At 42.0% G+C, this 16,379-nt stretch overlaps 1 protein-coding gene across 2 annotated transcripts in view; it reads right to left on the bottom strand.

Annotated features, from left to right (window-relative positions):
- Nucleotides 1–1,156: 1,156 nt before the first annotated feature.
- hip1 (huntingtin interacting protein 1) overlaps nucleotides 1,157–16,379 on the bottom strand; it is a 46,592-nt gene continuing 31,369 nt past the window's right edge. For both annotated transcript variants that reach the window (XM_018660040.2, XM_018660041.2), the window contains 19 exons: nucleotides 15,715–15,787; nucleotides 15,434–15,617; nucleotides 14,696–14,784; nucleotides 14,409–14,525; nucleotides 13,921–14,022; nucleotides 11,995–12,189; nucleotides 11,695–11,842; nucleotides 11,462–11,548; nucleotides 10,502–10,609; nucleotides 9,366–9,502; nucleotides 9,126–9,236; nucleotides 8,874–8,932; nucleotides 7,174–7,267; nucleotides 6,463–6,563; nucleotides 6,153–6,258; nucleotides 5,876–5,999; nucleotides 5,639–5,700; nucleotides 4,112–4,229; nucleotides 1,157–4,017 (listed from right to left, as the gene is read on the bottom strand). In XM_018660040.2, coding sequence (XP_018515556.1) covers nucleotides 4,007–4,017; nucleotides 4,112–4,229; nucleotides 5,639–5,700; nucleotides 5,876–5,999; nucleotides 6,153–6,258; nucleotides 6,463–6,563; nucleotides 7,174–7,267; nucleotides 8,874–8,932; nucleotides 9,126–9,236; nucleotides 9,366–9,502; nucleotides 10,502–10,609; nucleotides 11,462–11,548; nucleotides 11,695–11,842; nucleotides 11,995–12,189; nucleotides 13,921–14,022; nucleotides 14,409–14,525; nucleotides 14,696–14,784; nucleotides 15,434–15,617; nucleotides 15,715–15,787 — 2,026 coding nt within the window. In that variant the 3' untranslated portion in view covers nucleotides 1,157–4,006. The remainder of the gene's footprint in view (nucleotides 4,018–4,111; nucleotides 4,230–5,638; nucleotides 5,701–5,875; nucleotides 6,000–6,152; nucleotides 6,259–6,462; nucleotides 6,564–7,173; nucleotides 7,268–8,873; nucleotides 8,933–9,125; nucleotides 9,237–9,365; nucleotides 9,503–10,501; nucleotides 10,610–11,461; nucleotides 11,549–11,694; nucleotides 11,843–11,994; nucleotides 12,190–13,920; nucleotides 14,023–14,408; nucleotides 14,526–14,695; nucleotides 14,785–15,433; nucleotides 15,618–15,714; nucleotides 15,788–16,379) is intronic.

Here is a 16,379-nt window from a genome sequence, read left to right as displayed (position 1 = left end):
CACTGCTGTTCTTGTTTTCTGTGGGTTGTTGGTTCTCACTGACAGTTAACGAGCCACACCTGACACCAGGTGTGGCTCGTTAACTGTGGTGGAGGAACACCTGTCCAGTTTGAAGTTTTATACTCTGTTTGCATTGCATCGTGTTCCTTATATTTTATAGTTCTGCTTAATTTAAAAGCTCTATAAACCCCCAGTGGAGTGATAAACAATGCGGTGCAGAGGAAATAAGCGAGAAACATTTATATAACAGGCTGATATTAGCTTGGTAGAGTTTGAAGTGGCTTCTATTTTTCTGTGTTAGTGTCTCAGCAGGAGTCTGTTGCACTGCAGCCACGAGGAAATAAGACTCTTATGAGAAGATGTGGTTGATCCTGAAGCACTCTTTAGCCCAGATTATGGATTTCTGTAATCTCAGCACAGTGGTTTCAGATTACGCTGATTCATTTACTCACAAGCCCTGCAGTGCCTCTAACAAATCTGTGTGAAGGGAGGGGTGAAGGAAGGAGGGGAGGGTTTACTTTGTTTCCACTGCAGGAGGAGCAACAGACTTCTACTTTTTTTGTCTCCAATTTGACAATATTTTAAGTTCAATGCCAACAAAGCACTTTAAATTGCACCAGTCAATGCTTTTACTGGAAAAGAATCCATCTCCCAAAAAAAAATCAATTAGGTGCATTAGGATTTTAGCAGCGCTCTGATGTAGATGTGAGGTTACTGCTCCTGTAAAAGACAATTATTGAGCTAACACACATACACACACACCATACTTTTCTTCCACTCTCTCCCTGTCTGACACACACAAACAAGTACCTTATTGTTTGCGTTGAAAACATTGTGATTAATGACATCATTCTACAAATTATCTCCTTAAACATGGTTACTTAATTTTTTTTTTTTTCTTGGAATTCCTCGAGGTTTTTCGCTGTGTGTTGCATCAGCAGGTCAAGAGGATTAATACAACAGCTGAGGCAATTATTTATCAATCGGTGATTGTTACATAACATCCAACTTTTCCAGGAATAATAATATATGGAGGAAAAACAAGGGGAAGAATTGTAGCTGTGTTCTCCAGCGCCTGAAAATAACTTGTTTCTCCCACTTCCCTAATCACATTTCATGATCGCACGGAAGAAAAAAAACAACAGTCCCACGTTGGTCTGTATTAACGAGTTGAAATATTTATTTTAAAAACTGAAAAAATAAAAACAAACCCACCAACAAAGTTTTAGTATATCATACAAAGACATATCAATGTTGCTATGTGAGTATTTGTTTTCTCTTTGACTACAGTGTGAGGCAGTTTGAAAGGCTGGCTGAGCTGGTAGGACTACAGACACAGACCCGAGAGAGAGGAGACAAAGAGAGAGAGAGGGAGAGAGAGAGGTTAATAAAGAATATTTGGGCAAAAAATTACAACCAAACATCACTCAAGGTGCATTCAACTCATCTTTCAAGACACTTTAAACACCATAAAAAGTGGACATACCCTTCTTTTCTGGTGTTTTGCTTTATGGTCCAATTATTCTAATGAAATCAGCTACCGTTTTGCCCATGTGTGGGAGAGGTGACAGAACACAGCTAAAGTCATTATTAAATACAAAGACCTGGAGCCAACAGTACTGCAAATAATACTTGCTATTTGTTGTAATCCAGCTGGTGCAGCAGATGCGAGGTGTCAAATGGGGAAAAAACACCTGCTGCTCCAGGTGGTTTAAACCTTTATTTTTAAAGAATTATTGGCAAATACTATTTGACCAGCGTCTGTTAAAATACCCAGTGTCACAACTTTTTTTAAAAGAGATACACAGCTTGAAGCGGAGCGTCAAAACTAAGTAATGTTAAGACACAGAGAAGAATCATCATCGCTGTCATCAAACAGAAAAGAAGAAATAAGGTGTTGGGTTCAAAACGGATGCCTTCTTATTATCATTGTTTGTTTTTTTTACACAAAGGCATGATCAGTCCTCTCACAGAGTTCACTGGAAAACAAGTTGAGAGTCAGTCCATCGGTCTCAGTACGAAATTCTGTTAAATAACAACCTCTTACAGAAGAAATAATGACTTATATTAGTTATGTGTGGCATTCATGTGCACCATTTTGTATCCCCAATTCAATTAAACTGAATCCTTACTTGGAGAGATGCAAAAACTGATGCCATCGAATGCTTTTAGATTAAAACAAAGCAAAAGATTATTTCCAACAATAGAAGGCTTGTAGTTTATATACACAGCTACTTGGTCTTGAGGAAGCTATTGAAAACACTCCAGTCTGTATACTGCATACTTCAGAGTCCACTGAGGTCCTGGCAGTGCAGACTGTTAGTGAAGGATTTATAAAACTGCAGTCAACTATCAGTCCCCCCCGCGGGTTTTTTTTTTTTTTTTTTGAAGAGGCAGGTAAATCTTTTAACATTTCATTAATAACAGTTTCTGCAGTGGCCTCAAACTCTTGAAATATTAACATTCAGCTTTGATTTGGAAATGTCAAACTTTTTAACGATTTACATTTGCTGCTTCTGCAGACTTATCTGACCGAGCGGGCAGTCCTGTCTCCTGCGACACCCTCAAAGGATTTATCATCCTCACCAGGGGCACTGTCTCCAGGAGAAGCAGATACTTGCCATCTGCCAGAGGACGACACCGTTAGCAGTTCATTAGTGACTGGATCCAACCCTCTACCTCCAAAGCTGCTGCTGCCTCTGTGACAGGTTTGTAGTAGTGCTGCTTGACTGAAAGACATATCTAAAAATAATGCACCAATAAGGGGTCCTTGACTTTATTTAACAACTTTGTGTTTGTTGCCAGACTTCGGCTGTTGTTGTGAAGAAATAGACTTTATTACTGAACAGAAAAAGTAGCACAAAGTGTTGTGGCTTTTTTTCTCTATATATATAAAAATGACCCCATGTCATTAGTGTTTGAGCAACACTTCTCCACCTCCCCATGATGCACCACTACCTTTGACCTCTGATGATGTAGCATGAGGTAGTCGGCAGTCTCAAAGCTCACAGGGGAGAAGACTGTTTTGTGTGCTACTTCCCTGTTCTGGTTTTAAGAGTTTCCAGGCAAGCGTCTGTTAAAATATAAAGACCAAAAAACAAAACAAAAGGAGGAAGAGGAGGGGGAGGTCGGCTCAAGTTAACAGTCATGGTCGTTACAATGGTGAGGAGGTGAAAGGCAGAAAGTCCAGTGAACCGGCCAGTGAAGCGGTACGGACTTAATAAGGTGATAACTCACAGTGAGAAAAGAATAGGAAGAAACTAGAGGGAGGAAGAGAGCATCAAACTGCACCGACAGATGAAGAGCAGCTCAGGCTCCCACAGCTTTATAAGCTCACGACGTGGACCAAAAAACACTTGAGCATGCACGCCATCTATGTTACACAGAGACATGACCCTGGGGGCTGAGGAGGGTGAGGAGGGGGTGGTGCAGACAGTCATTAATCTCCCCCTTTTTCTGCTGAGAGTTTGGCCCTTTTGCAGTGCATCCTGGGATGTCTTGAGTAGACCTTGTGCTCGTAGCGTCTCTGCTGCGACTCCTTGTTATTAAAAAACCAGGGAAGAAGAAGAAGAGGACAACAAATACTCAGCCGAACGGATCGACTTCATCGCTGCTTTTCACCGACGCAGTCCTGGCAGGAGCAGCGGGAGGGGACATGAGGCTGTGAAGTTGGGCTGTGCTGTAGCTTTTCTCTCCCCCTCCACCACACACCACCCCAAACTCCCCAACTCATCCATTTGTTCCTCCCTCCAACAACCCCCTCCCCCCCGTCGCTGAGCCCTTGGAGCTGTTCTTAATGGAAGCTTCCGGACACGGGTGGAGAAGCAGGTTTAGAAAAGAAGCACCTTTTCATTTGGCTTAGATAACAAACAAACAAACAAAAAAAGAGAGAAGAAAACAAGGGAGAAATAGACAGAAAAGTGTGTGTATAAATAGAAAGAGGCAGACAGAAGCCGGTCTTATGGTAGAGGAGGGGGGGTGATGGGGGGCGGAGGGGCGGCAGGTCTCAACCTGTGCCTGTGGAGAAGAAGGAGACAGAGTTTAGTCATTTGCTGACATACAATACTTCTGAGTGTATATTCATTGTGCAGTGGTTGCAGCTTCCCCTTACCCTCCTCTTCCTCGCCCCAGCCCTCTGCTACCCCAGCCAGCTCGTAATGCTTCTTCCTCAGCTCGCCAAGACGCTCTCGCTCCTTCTGCAGACGAGTCTCCAGCTCCAGAACCAGGACCTGAGGAAATGCGAGGAGAGGACAAACACACACTCGTCATTTCCCCGCGGCCTTTTATCCCCCTCGTATAAACCAAGGAAAAACCCAAAATCCTGAACAGATTTTTATGACTCACATACAGGAAATAATTGGACAAGAAGGAACAAACTTTAACTTTACAATAAATTCTGGTTTTCTTTATATAAAACACTGTATAGTACATACAATTTAAATAAACACTCTAAAAGTAATCAAACCTTTGACTTTAACTTTATTAGATTCACTTTTTTCTTGGGTATAATGATACTTACATACTCCATGTTTTAATGTTTTCATAATTTCCCTATGAACGGCTAGCTGTCTTAAGAGGCCACTTTTGATTTACAATTACAATTTTTAAACACAGAAATGTAGTCCAGGCTAAATTAGGCTAGGACTGAGGAGCGGTAAATAAAATTCTTGCTTGTTATTTTATTTTCTCCCATTTCCCTTGTGTGTGTGTGTGTGTGTGTGTGTGGCAGCTCTGTAAAACCCAGTTAACAATCGTTATTTACACAGGTTTTTTCAGTTAGACTCCTAAAAATACACTGACTAAACTTCAAATAGGAGCCCTCTGTGCATTTACAACAATGGGCTGTGTGTGTCTGAGAGAGCAGCTCCAGACCTTTCTTTCCCTGTGGGAGAAGCAGAGCCACAACACAGACTGAAGTGTCCACATGTGTTTGATATTCACCTCCTCAGTGAGTTAAAACTATGAATCTAAACTTAATTGATTTGTACTTAACCAAACTCACAGAATAAGAGATTCTAATGTTATGGCCCAGAGGGGAGGTAGATTTTATTTCTGATAAAAGTCACCATGTGAAAGAGTGAAGTTACTTTTGCTTTTCTACTTAATTTAAAACAGAATGTTTACGACTCACATCTCAGCTACGAGCCTTATTAAAGGATAACTCTGGTATTTCTGAACCTGGGTCTTATTTCCCCCAGTGTTCTGGGTGTAAATGACTGATAGGGATAAAAATCTTTGGAACCAGTGCAGCATTGTGCAAGAACAGTATTCCCGGCAACAGTGAACAGCTGCAGCAGTGTGATCCAATGAGTAACTGTCCACGTCAAAGCACGTTCACTGAAGTGCTTTTGTCACTGACTGGCTCAGATTGTTATTATAAGTTATTCTTATTAAAGAGTAAGATGCTTTTTGTTTAACCAGACTCCACTGACATTTTACTGCTGCTGGGAAACCACTGCCTAAATCAGTTTGTTTGTTTGTGTTATTGTGTGACTTTCAGTGGTGGAAGAACTATAGAGATCCGTTACCTAAGTCTAAAGTGCCACACAATAACAAAAAAATCAATTAAAAAATACCAGCGTTACCCTTTAAGATGGATATTTTGCTCAGTGGCTATCGTCTGTATCCTGCATCTTACCTGTGCATCCATCTCCTGTCGTTTAATCTGCGTGAGTGTCATGCTGGAGAAGTCCATCGTATCTGGAAACGCAACCAAGGAAAAAAAGTTTTTATCCATCTACACTTAAATTTATAGGTTTAACAGAAAAATGGTACTTTGGTGGCTTTGTTAAGAAATCAGAGCGATTTCTATTATGATCAAATTCAACGAGACTGTGAACCAGCTGCTGGTTATTAAACCAAACAATTCTCCCACCTGTCTCTTCAATCTGGGATTTCCCAGACTTGGTGGAGGCCACAACGGCTGCGGTGGCCTGTGTGACGCCACGGGACGCCTGCTGCAGACGGTGCAGGTTGGCGCTGTCTTTGTCTGCTTTTACCTGAGGAAGAGGGAGAGCAAAAAACATGACATCTGCGGCATCGGAACGCTGCTAATACCTGTATTCCTCCAACTGTGTTAGCCCAGCAAACACCCAACTATTCGAACCCTCCAGTCGTAATTATTTTTGCCATTTCAAGTGTTATTAACTCACCTTAGAGGCAGCCACAAGCTGTGCAGTGCTGGCAGCTATTTCATGTGAACACACCATCAACTCCTCAAACTTCCCTTTGCCCTGCACCACCAGATCAGCAGCATCCCTGGAACAACACCACACAACACAGAATAAACTCAAGGACTGAGGTTAAGATCACTTCACTTCTTTCATCCTTCAGGACATTTAAGATTCACAGAGTGAGCACAGCTGCTTACAAACACACTTTTTCCACTGCTAACTCTACAATCATAAGCACTTTTACTCTCTGCTGTGAGTATGAGATGCTCGGGGAAGGACTGGCACTTACACCATGACCGTGGCGCCCCATCCAACCGCTTTGGAGGCAGAGATCAGCCCCTCAGTCCAGCGGGAGTTCTTGGCATAAAATTCCTTCATGGAGGCTGCCCCCTGGTGGACAAAATGAGGAAATGTTAAAATATGTGTAACATGACATGACTTTTTAAACTCACAGAGGCTGCATCTCATGACTTATAAACTTTTTAAACTTTAGAATAACTTTTAGAGGAACTTTTTCCTCTTTTTTATTAGCATATGCTGCATATGTTCAGTTTTTGTTAAGAGTGTGTCAGAGGCTCCAATAAGTTTTGTGGATTAAGTTAGTGGTTTTGCATTGGACTGCATTTTACTGCCTGGACTTCCTAATATTTTTTCTAGATATCAAGGTGTTTTTTCACAGCTGAATATTGAGTAGTTACACTGGAAATGGAGGAAACAGTACAGACCTCTTGGACCACACAAATTAAGACTAGATACATAGAACAGATCAGAAATTGTGCTCTCTACCTAAAAATCTGAATTTGCGACTTTAAAATCTAGCCATTAAAAGATTCATTATGTATGACAGATTTGAGGTTATGTGTAACCTCTTACTGTTAATAGGAGGCTATATGCGGTAATGCGGTATGTTCTCAATCTAATGAAAAAACAGTCACACAAAACACTTCTTTGTTGTTAGCTCTGAGAGGAAGCAAAGAAGAAAAACTGCTGTATAACCCACCCTGCCACTCTCCACGATGTCCCTTTGCAGATCTTTGGAAGACAGAATGAGCTCCTTGATCGCCTGCATCAGCTCTGTGCATGAGGCCAAGATCCTGCAGGGGGCGACAGAGCAGAGGACAAGAACAGTGACACACTGTCAAGCTGCTGTCAGTGCTGATCTGTCTATTTGATAGAGAGCAAAACATCATGTCAGTCCGTTCAGTGTTGCGTCTGCAGATATCCTGGATGCAGCTCGTTCTTTAAAATAAAAAAAAATATATGTAAGACACAAAGCTGCTTTGCTTTGAAAGACATGAAGAAATCAGCCTCCTCAGTATCAGGAAACAGCCTATAGTTATTGCATGATTGGTGCACCACTGACCTAAATTCACAGAGTAGAGTATTTGTAGCTGCTGTAGCCATTTCCGTCTTTTCGTAATTATCTCTCACAGCAGTAAGAACAGCAGTTATTGAGAAAACAACTCTTTTTACATCAATAATTAAGTCAGTGGCAGAGATGAGAGAAAAAGGGGCGCAGTTTAATTGGCCTCATATACACACAAAAGGAATTATTACAAAGCCTTGATGAATAATACACCGTTTTCTCTTTGTCTTTGGAGTTTAAAAATGAAAGGATAGAAACCTAATTACGAGATGACATGCATACACACACTGCGGTACAAGCAGCCACACTGAGTGGAAATCGAAACCCTAAAACAGAGCTGTTATTCCTGCAGCATTAGATGGTTTAGTGAAGATTTATGGGCATGCAACAAATCAGTCTTATGGCGAAGTTTGGAGCAGGGAGCCAAGCTACTGCCCAATAATGTAAACAAGAGGTTTCTGAACTTCCTGGAGCTGTTAGCAGCATGATGTAAATAAACCCATTTGGTGTGAGACATCTATAAATTGTTAAGAGTTTGTGGAGCTGCTCCAGAGAAAAAGGGACGACTTTACTAATATTAAAACTACAGAACGCAAACCGGAGAAACTAATTTTAGCTTCGCAGAGAAACATTACGTACAATGGCGGCTTCAGACTTCACAGTTTGCAAAGTCTTTGTGGCTGAACTGATGTAATTCTTCACACATCAGCCCCTCAGTGTTTGTTTTGTGTGTGTGTGTGTGTGTGTGTGTGTGTGTGCGTGTGACTGTCTGCAACCGCACTCAAATATCATGTGACTGTTGAAAAGCATTTCTGTTTCCTTTTCCACTTCATTGTTTTTTTTTATCTATTAATTTTGAACCAGTTTCTCTATTGTAATTTTTTAGCCACTTTCATTTCTCCTTCACCACAGAGATGGTTTGCTGTTGCTGTTCTGGGTTTTAGCTACTGATTTCAGTTTTCCTAACTTACGGTTTATTCTTTAATCATAACACAACCTCACTGCTTGAGGAGAGGAGAGAAACCAAGACAAAGCCACACAAAGTAGAAAAGTTTGTTTGTGGGTCAGCTGTATTTCTATTTCAGGAAAATGTGATATTCTTGTAAGTGTAATGAGGGTGATCTTTTTGGTAGATCTAGTTCACATTTTCTTGCACTCCCATTTAGATACAAGATTCCTCGAGTTTTCAGTTAATTTGAGTTTTTTTAGACCATATATGCTGATTCTTTCACTGTGAAGACAGTGGATTGTGTTTTTGAGTTTCGGATTAGAGATGTTACATAAAAAATATTTCTATGCAGCTCTCAAGCTCCAGCCATTAATCTGCCTTTTACCTCTCATTGACCTCCATCTTGATTCCTGTATCAACTGCTCGAGACTTGTTGAGCATTTCCTGTTGGAATTCACAGAGGCATAAAGGAGAAAAGAAAACACTTTGAAGTTAATACTGCTGTAAAGTTAAACAGGGGGCAATGTTTTCACACAGCACGCAAAGAAAAACACACACACAGACAGCGATTACATTTGAATACACATCTGCCATCAGATGATCACATCTATACACACACACACACACACTTAAGCACCTCTATCCTGGCAGCAGCTGACTCCACAGCAGCGGAAGTGGCAGCCATTTCCTGCTCCACAAGATCTCCCAGCTCCCCCTGCTGTAGCTCCAACCCCCGAGGACGCAGTTTCTGTAAAAGTTAAAGAACAAGAGCAGAGGTTCCTTTTACTGGGGTCTAGATTCTGGGGGAAAAAAACAGACACATCAGACACCAGCTCTGTGTGATCCATTTTGTGTCAGTTTTTAAAGGGGTATAAACCTCTGCAGTGGCCAGGATGGCCTCGAGAACTGCCTTCAGTTTGCTGTTGTCTGCTGCAGCCATGCTGTCCTGCTGCTTCATTTGTCCCAGCAGAGCCAGAGCCTCTGCCCCGCACGCCTTCACACTCTCTGACAGGGCTGACAGGGACAGAGACAAGGACAGGGAGGATGCATGTGTTACCATTGTGTTACCGTCATTAAAATATACACTGAAAACAAACAAAACCCCCCACACTTTAAACCCTTCAAGCTATCATACTGCATTCTCAGATATTATTTCACTCAGTTTTCTATGAAAATACCACATTGTGTCTTCGGTGTAGCGGTGCCACTAGTGGCTGCAGCTGTAGTGTTAATTATACTGACGTCCCCCACGGCAAAGTGTCAACTAACAGCTCAAACAGCCGCTCTGACAGGAGGGAAGAGGGAAACTAAAACTACCTCTGCAGCAGCTGTCGGCCAGTGTTTTTAGATGCAGGACGGCCAGCTGATTTGCATCAAACTGTACACAGGCTTTTAAATGCTCTGCAGTGTGGATAGACATGGGGGTCAATGCAAAGCACTCTCCATCGATCTCCAGAGCTACAGCTACAAGCGCAGCTTCAGTCCGACCCAGTTTCAATTCTCTGTGTTTGTTTTATGTTGCAGTAATAAGACCGCTGGCCAGAGCGCTGTTATATTTGGGCATGTTTAGACTCACCCAGGCTGCTAACATCTCCCACGAGAACAAATTCTGCAAACATTACTTCTGTATGAAGTCAGCAGTTTTGTTCTATCAGTGCATGTTTTGGCTGCAACATTGCAAATAGCTCTGCATTGAAGACATTGCAGAGCTATTTGCAATGCTGCAGCAGGACATTCAGACATATAGACCGATACAAGGGTGCAATAATGTAGAAAGAAAATGGTTTTATCTTACATTGGCCAACCTGACTGAGCACATGTATCACCTCAAGACACATGAACTCCTCACAGACCTGTCAGAACACGTACACGTCCGGGCTGACTGACTCACCCACAGATTAATATCAGGAGACAACTGGAGACTACAATCTATTCATCTCCACCTCTCTCTCTCTCTCTCTCTCTCTGTATCACACACACACACACACACAAACACACTCTATACAAATTTACCGTCAGCTTGCTCCACAGGCACCATGTGGGAGGTGGCACTTCCCTGAACAATGGTGTCTCCCACCAGGTGGCCGCACTGGGTCACCACTCGTAACAGCTCAAACACACCTAGACAAAGAAAATCATTACAAATAATTACAAATGTTTAGGACTTTACAACCACAGAGCTCTCACACACACACCTCATTCACCTCGGGTTTACTGCCGTTTTTTTTTTTTTTTTTGAAGATATATATTTTTTTGTATAAGTTGTTTCATGTTTTAACTTTTCTACTCTTTCACACAAGTTTCAGTGTTGAATGCAGGTGTCTTCGTGCACTCAGATTGTTAACTTTTTAATGAATGTGGTTGGAATGATTAAAAAAAAGGTAAACAAAGAAAGTAGCATTCTTTAGCACAGCTAATGCAAGGGGTGACTGATTGTGTGGTTTGTGGCCTATGGTAGAAGGAGATGAGTTTATCAGCTCTTGTTACATGAACTCGTAGCTCAACTCAAATGACTATGCAGAAAGTTTGAAGTTGATAACTTTTATTGCATTTCTGTTTCGGGTAACTAAATATTACAGCAAGGCTCTGGAGCTCATTGAACCTTACAATAAGAATATGGTATATTACCTAAAAATAAAGAGCTACAAGTGGTCCAACTTATTTTTTATTTGAGAATTACCTTTGAAATGACAACTGTTTTTCCAATTCTCATAACACCCTTGTATGGATTTCTCATCTCTTCAGCTTTTTCCCACCGTGTTTTTATTATTCTTTTTTTTAAAAGTCCCTTTATATAAGTGCACAGACTTTGGTTACAAAACAACAAACTAACTAAAAAACACCTGTGTGGATGTGCAGGGCCTTTACAACAAGCAAAAGAATGAACTACAAGATTAGTTGAAACAGCTAATTATGTACTAGCTTCAGTATCATTACATATAATAATACACCCTTTAAACTGAGTCCTCTCACCCGTGTTGTCGGCTATGAAGGCCTCTCTGGCAGAATGGAGTCGGTCCATACAGTCTAATGAGGCCTGACATCTGGATGCTAGGTAGTCTGCAGAGATTAAAAAGGAAAAGAAAAGATGGGAGCTAAGATATAAAGATGAGAGCATGAACACAGACATTACTGCGCACAGTGCTAATTAGTGTTCCCTCACTGAGTAATAGCAGCATTGTAGAATTAAAGAATTAGCGTCTGACCTGCCGAGCTGGTGCAGCTGATGTGTGCCGGGTCGTCTATCTGAGCCAGCGAGTCCTGGATGATCTTCTCCGCCTCTTCCACAGCTCCCTGCAGACTGGACCAGCGAGCTGCTACCAGCTGACTTTCCAGCGCCTGCTCCCTGCTCTCCTGTGGACACAAACACACACAGATCATATAAACCTTTATAAGAAATGCCAGAGGCTACACGCCAGTTCTCTTCTATAACCTGGTGCTGACACATCTGCTTGATTTATTACAACTAATTAACAGAGTTAATTAAGAAAATGACAATTCTTCACCTTCTCATTAAGCTGATTCTGCAGGGCTTCTGCCGTCTTCACCCCACTCTCCCTCTCAGTTGCCAGCGAGCTCCGGACTTGCTCTAGCTTCTCTCCTTGGACCGCCAGCTCTGCCTCCACCTTGGACAAGGACTGCACCAGCCCGGCCTTTTCAGACTCCAGGGTGGCCAACTGAGTGCTGAGCACCTCGCTTGACTGCACGGAATTGCAAAAGATTGGGGGTGGAGGGGGTAAAGGAACATAATGTTGAATAATTTCCAGGCAGGATGAACAGACAAGAGGACATGGTTAGGATAATACGTAGCTGCAAGGACATGTCAGGATGTGGCATGATGCGAGTGCTCTGACCACATAATTAAAGTAAAACATTTCATCTTCAGCCAATGATTATAACAACACTCTCCATTTAAGTTTGTGGAGAGGTGTAGTCTCCCGAGAGCTCAGGGTTGAGGTCAAGTTTACAATCAAAGGAACTCTGGGAAGTTGTGGTTGTGCAACTTGGCTGCAATGCAACGCAATGATAATGAATTATTGCAACAGAGAAAAGTTACATCAGATCCTGTGCACTGACGGTTTGTGAAATGAAATATTTAGACCATTAATTATAAGCCTTTTGTCAGTAGAGTTAAATAATGAGGTGTATGCATGAAAAACAGGTGAGAGAAACTCACAGCCTGGGTGCCAGCAGGTCCGACAGAGAAGGAAGAAATGTTGAGAGATGAACGAGAAACAGACTTGTTAAGGGTGCGATTTTTATGACAGGAGCTAGCGAGAGCTGGACACTGGAGGAGACCGTTAAAAACGTGGGCTGCTCTGAGTGAAAAGGACTATTGAGCTCGGAGAGATGGAGGAGGACAGAAAGAGTGACAGAGTCGATAAGTAGTAGCTACAAAAATAGGACGACAGGAGTGGGAGGCTGAGAGACAGATGGGGAGCGGTGCATGGAGAGAAAAATGTGAAATCAGGCTACAAAGGGAGTCACAATAAATCAGTGGGTTTGTAAGGGATTGTGAAGGTTAATAGTGTAAATCAATGGATTTTAAACGTAGTTACTGTCATTTAACTATCCCCTTATGAGCACTTCTTCAGATTATTTGTCAGCTTCCAACACAGAATAAAGCTCATATTTAGGATTCAGCAATGAAATCCTCTTCCAGTAATGTACATATGCAGACTCTACATTTACATGCAGCTGTCTGGAAAAGATTTTACTGCTTCTGTGTTTTCATTCTGCTCTCTTCTTTTAAATAAATGCCTTCAGCCGCCTGTTATAAACATCAGCTTGGCATCTGGAAGTTCCACTTGGCTCAGCTGTACAGAGATGACAAACGCAGTCTGAGTGAGGATTAAGAAGAAGAGGAAGGGGTGAAAACAGTTTAAACAATTTCACCACTCTGAAAACTGATTCATTCAATCACAGATGTCAAAGAGATGTGTTTGTGCATATCAATTCTGTCAGTAACTTGAAGTGTTTGAGCCTCTGAAATGGTTGCCGCAGAAGAAACAGTTGGTGACTAAGAGGGAAGACAAAAACCGAAATGGAGGGAGTGACCGCGTGGATGACAGACAGGGATTTTGAAGAGGCACAAAAACAGTTTTGTGTGTGTTTTTATGGAGTGTCAAAGTGAGAGAAAATAGAAAATGTTATTTGACTATGGTGGAACATTTCACTGGAGCATGCACTCATTGACAGAAACTCAGGCGTGATCAACTTCCACTACCACAGTCAGGATCCTGGATCTGTTGTTACCACCTAAAGTCAGGATTTAGTCTGTCCAGGACACAGAGTGATATTACTTGTGTGTAGAAATTTAGCTCCATCATGAATTATTTCCGTAATTATTTACAGCAACAACCCTGGGGTCTAGTTAGCAGATTTAAGCTACTCGTCTAAGAAGTGCGTTTAAAACTGAGAGTGAGAGTGACCTGTTGTGAGGAGGTCATGGTGGTCTTCAGTGAGTCCAGCTCTGTCCGACTGGACATCAGCTCTCTCTGAAGCTCCTGAAGCTGCTCCAGCTGTTCCCTCTCCTGAGAAACAAAAGTCAGAATCTCAGTTTAGACAATTATGCTTGTAAACATTTTTTTTTAACAGTCCTAACCTGTCCCGTCTCATAATGCCACTTTGTGATAGTGAGTCACTGCAGCACCCAGTATAACCTCAGTCCAACATCAGAGGATGAAGGAGTAGTTGGTGGAGGAATGAAGTTGATGTTTAATTCATAACATTTCTGTTCAGCTGTTGATGCTACTGTTGGCTACGCAGCATAGTGAAAACTTAGATAAGCACCTTTAAATAAAAGGTTGGTTTACAGCTTTGCACAGGTCCAAAAAAACAAAACAAACCAAACAAAAAACAAGAAAGCACAGTATTAATTTGTGTTGGTCAGCGATAACATCATCTATCTCACCCTCACCTGTCTGTCTGCAAGCTCCTGGGCTGCTTTCACCTTCTCCTGCATCTCTTTCCTCACTGCCTCCACTTCATCCTGTGCTGCCCGAGCCACCGTCATCTGCCGGGTCACCTCTGCATTCTACACACACACAGACATAGACACACACACAAAGGACATGGGACACAGACAGAGACATGTACACCAGAATAATTAGGACAGAGGCTGGGTCCTCAGCTTGGGGCAAATAAAAAGGATACTCTGATGACAACACTGAGTTTGTGGGGGGGGGGCTAGAGGGTCTTTCTCACCTTCCTCAACAGGTCAGCATGACTCTGAACCAACTCTGTGTACTTCTCCTTCAGTTTGGTGTAGCGTTGCTCATTAGCCTGAGCTTTTCCTGGTAAGACACATTAAAGCAGCAACATCAGTGATACAATAAATGACTTCAGCAAGTGAGAAAACTGTGAGTAAATCGTTGCTACAATAAAACCTTGGTTTAATAAATTATTAAACTTTTTGTTGTCTTCTTGCTCCTCGCTGTGACTCACTGCTTGAGGAATTTAATTACAGTGTTCTTAACTAGTGTCCCCAACTTCCTGTTATTTCCTGGTCTTATTTGGATCAGAGAATTTCTCAATTACTCACACAGGTCATCTGAATTTCAAGAGGAGGTAACCTCTGCTTTAAAGTGTATTCAGGCACGCCTTGAAACACTGTCACCTTTCCCCATATCAACAAGAGTAGCTACCATGTTTGCCAAATATTGGCAGTCAACACTGCTGAGTAATGGATACAACCAGAAGCAAGAAAAACTAAGTCAAGGGGCTAAAACATAAAACATTCAACATAAATAGTGCCAGCGTGTCCAAGGATATTTGAATAATGTCCCTGTTCTGCAGAAGCATCTATTGTAGAGCACACTCCTCCATCAGATGGCACTTGTGATTGATTTTTTAATATCTTAATTAACTGCAAGATGAATTGATTTTGAAACAAAAGGCAACAAATTCAAGGCAAGGAGGCTTCTACAGTTCCAAACTCCTTACTCTCGATCTCCGTCAGGCTCCGCTGCTCCTTTTCCGTGTCCTCCCTGACCCTCCTCAGGTCGTCCAGCTCTGCCTTCAGGAACTCGCTCTCTCCGACAGCCTGCAGCCTCAGGTGGCTCTGCTCAGCCAGCTCTGCCTCCAGCTCGCTCACACGCCCCCTCAGCACCTGACACAACCGACCGCTCTGATGGTAGATGACAGAGAGATGATGATTTTTATGCACTACATGAGGTTAAAAGATGCAACGAGTAACAAGGAAACAGGGTTCATCAGTTCTTTACCTCTAGTCTGAAAGACTCAAGCTCTTCTTTGAGGGCCTGGATCTCCCGCGTCAACTGTTCGATCAGGCGGTCTCTGATGGATACAGACAAATTATCTCTCACTGATCAAATTAATATATCAAAAATGTAATTTATTAATCGAGAAATAAACTACATTGTCAATAGTGACTGCCATCCACTACAACTGAATTTCAGAATTTTGGCCCCTGCTGTCTTTAACAAATACAACACATGTAGAGCATCAAAATAATCAATAACAAAATATCCATATGTGTTAGTTTTAATTGGTGGTAGATAAATACTGTTTTCTAGATAATCTGCAAATGTTCATATCTCACAAGGAAAGCATACATGAAATAAATACTGTGGACATATGGTCATGTATGCACACATACATTCATGCCCTGATATAATTACATACACATGCACACATGCAGTATTCAGCTAGGTATTTCCGGTATTTTATTTAGAGCTGCTGTGGCAGGAGGGACAAAACTCCAGGCAAAGCGGGTCTTTCCCCATTGTTAAATTATGTATCTGCAGCCACACAGAAGTAATGTGTGAGTATACTGAGGGATTGTTTGGTTCAGTTTAGGTCAGGAGGTCAAGCGTACGGAGGATAACAATTTTAGTGGTGGCATATCTATATCTGATTAGCATGATGA

The sequence above is a fragment of the Lates calcarifer genome, linkage group LG21, assembly GCF_001640805.2.
Source record: "Lates calcarifer isolate ASB-BC8 linkage group LG21, TLL_Latcal_v3, whole genome shotgun sequence".
NCBI classification, from domain to species: Eukaryota; Metazoa; Chordata; class Actinopteri; family Centropomidae; genus Lates; species Lates calcarifer.
This window is presented reverse-complemented; position numbering and strand designations above follow the sequence as displayed.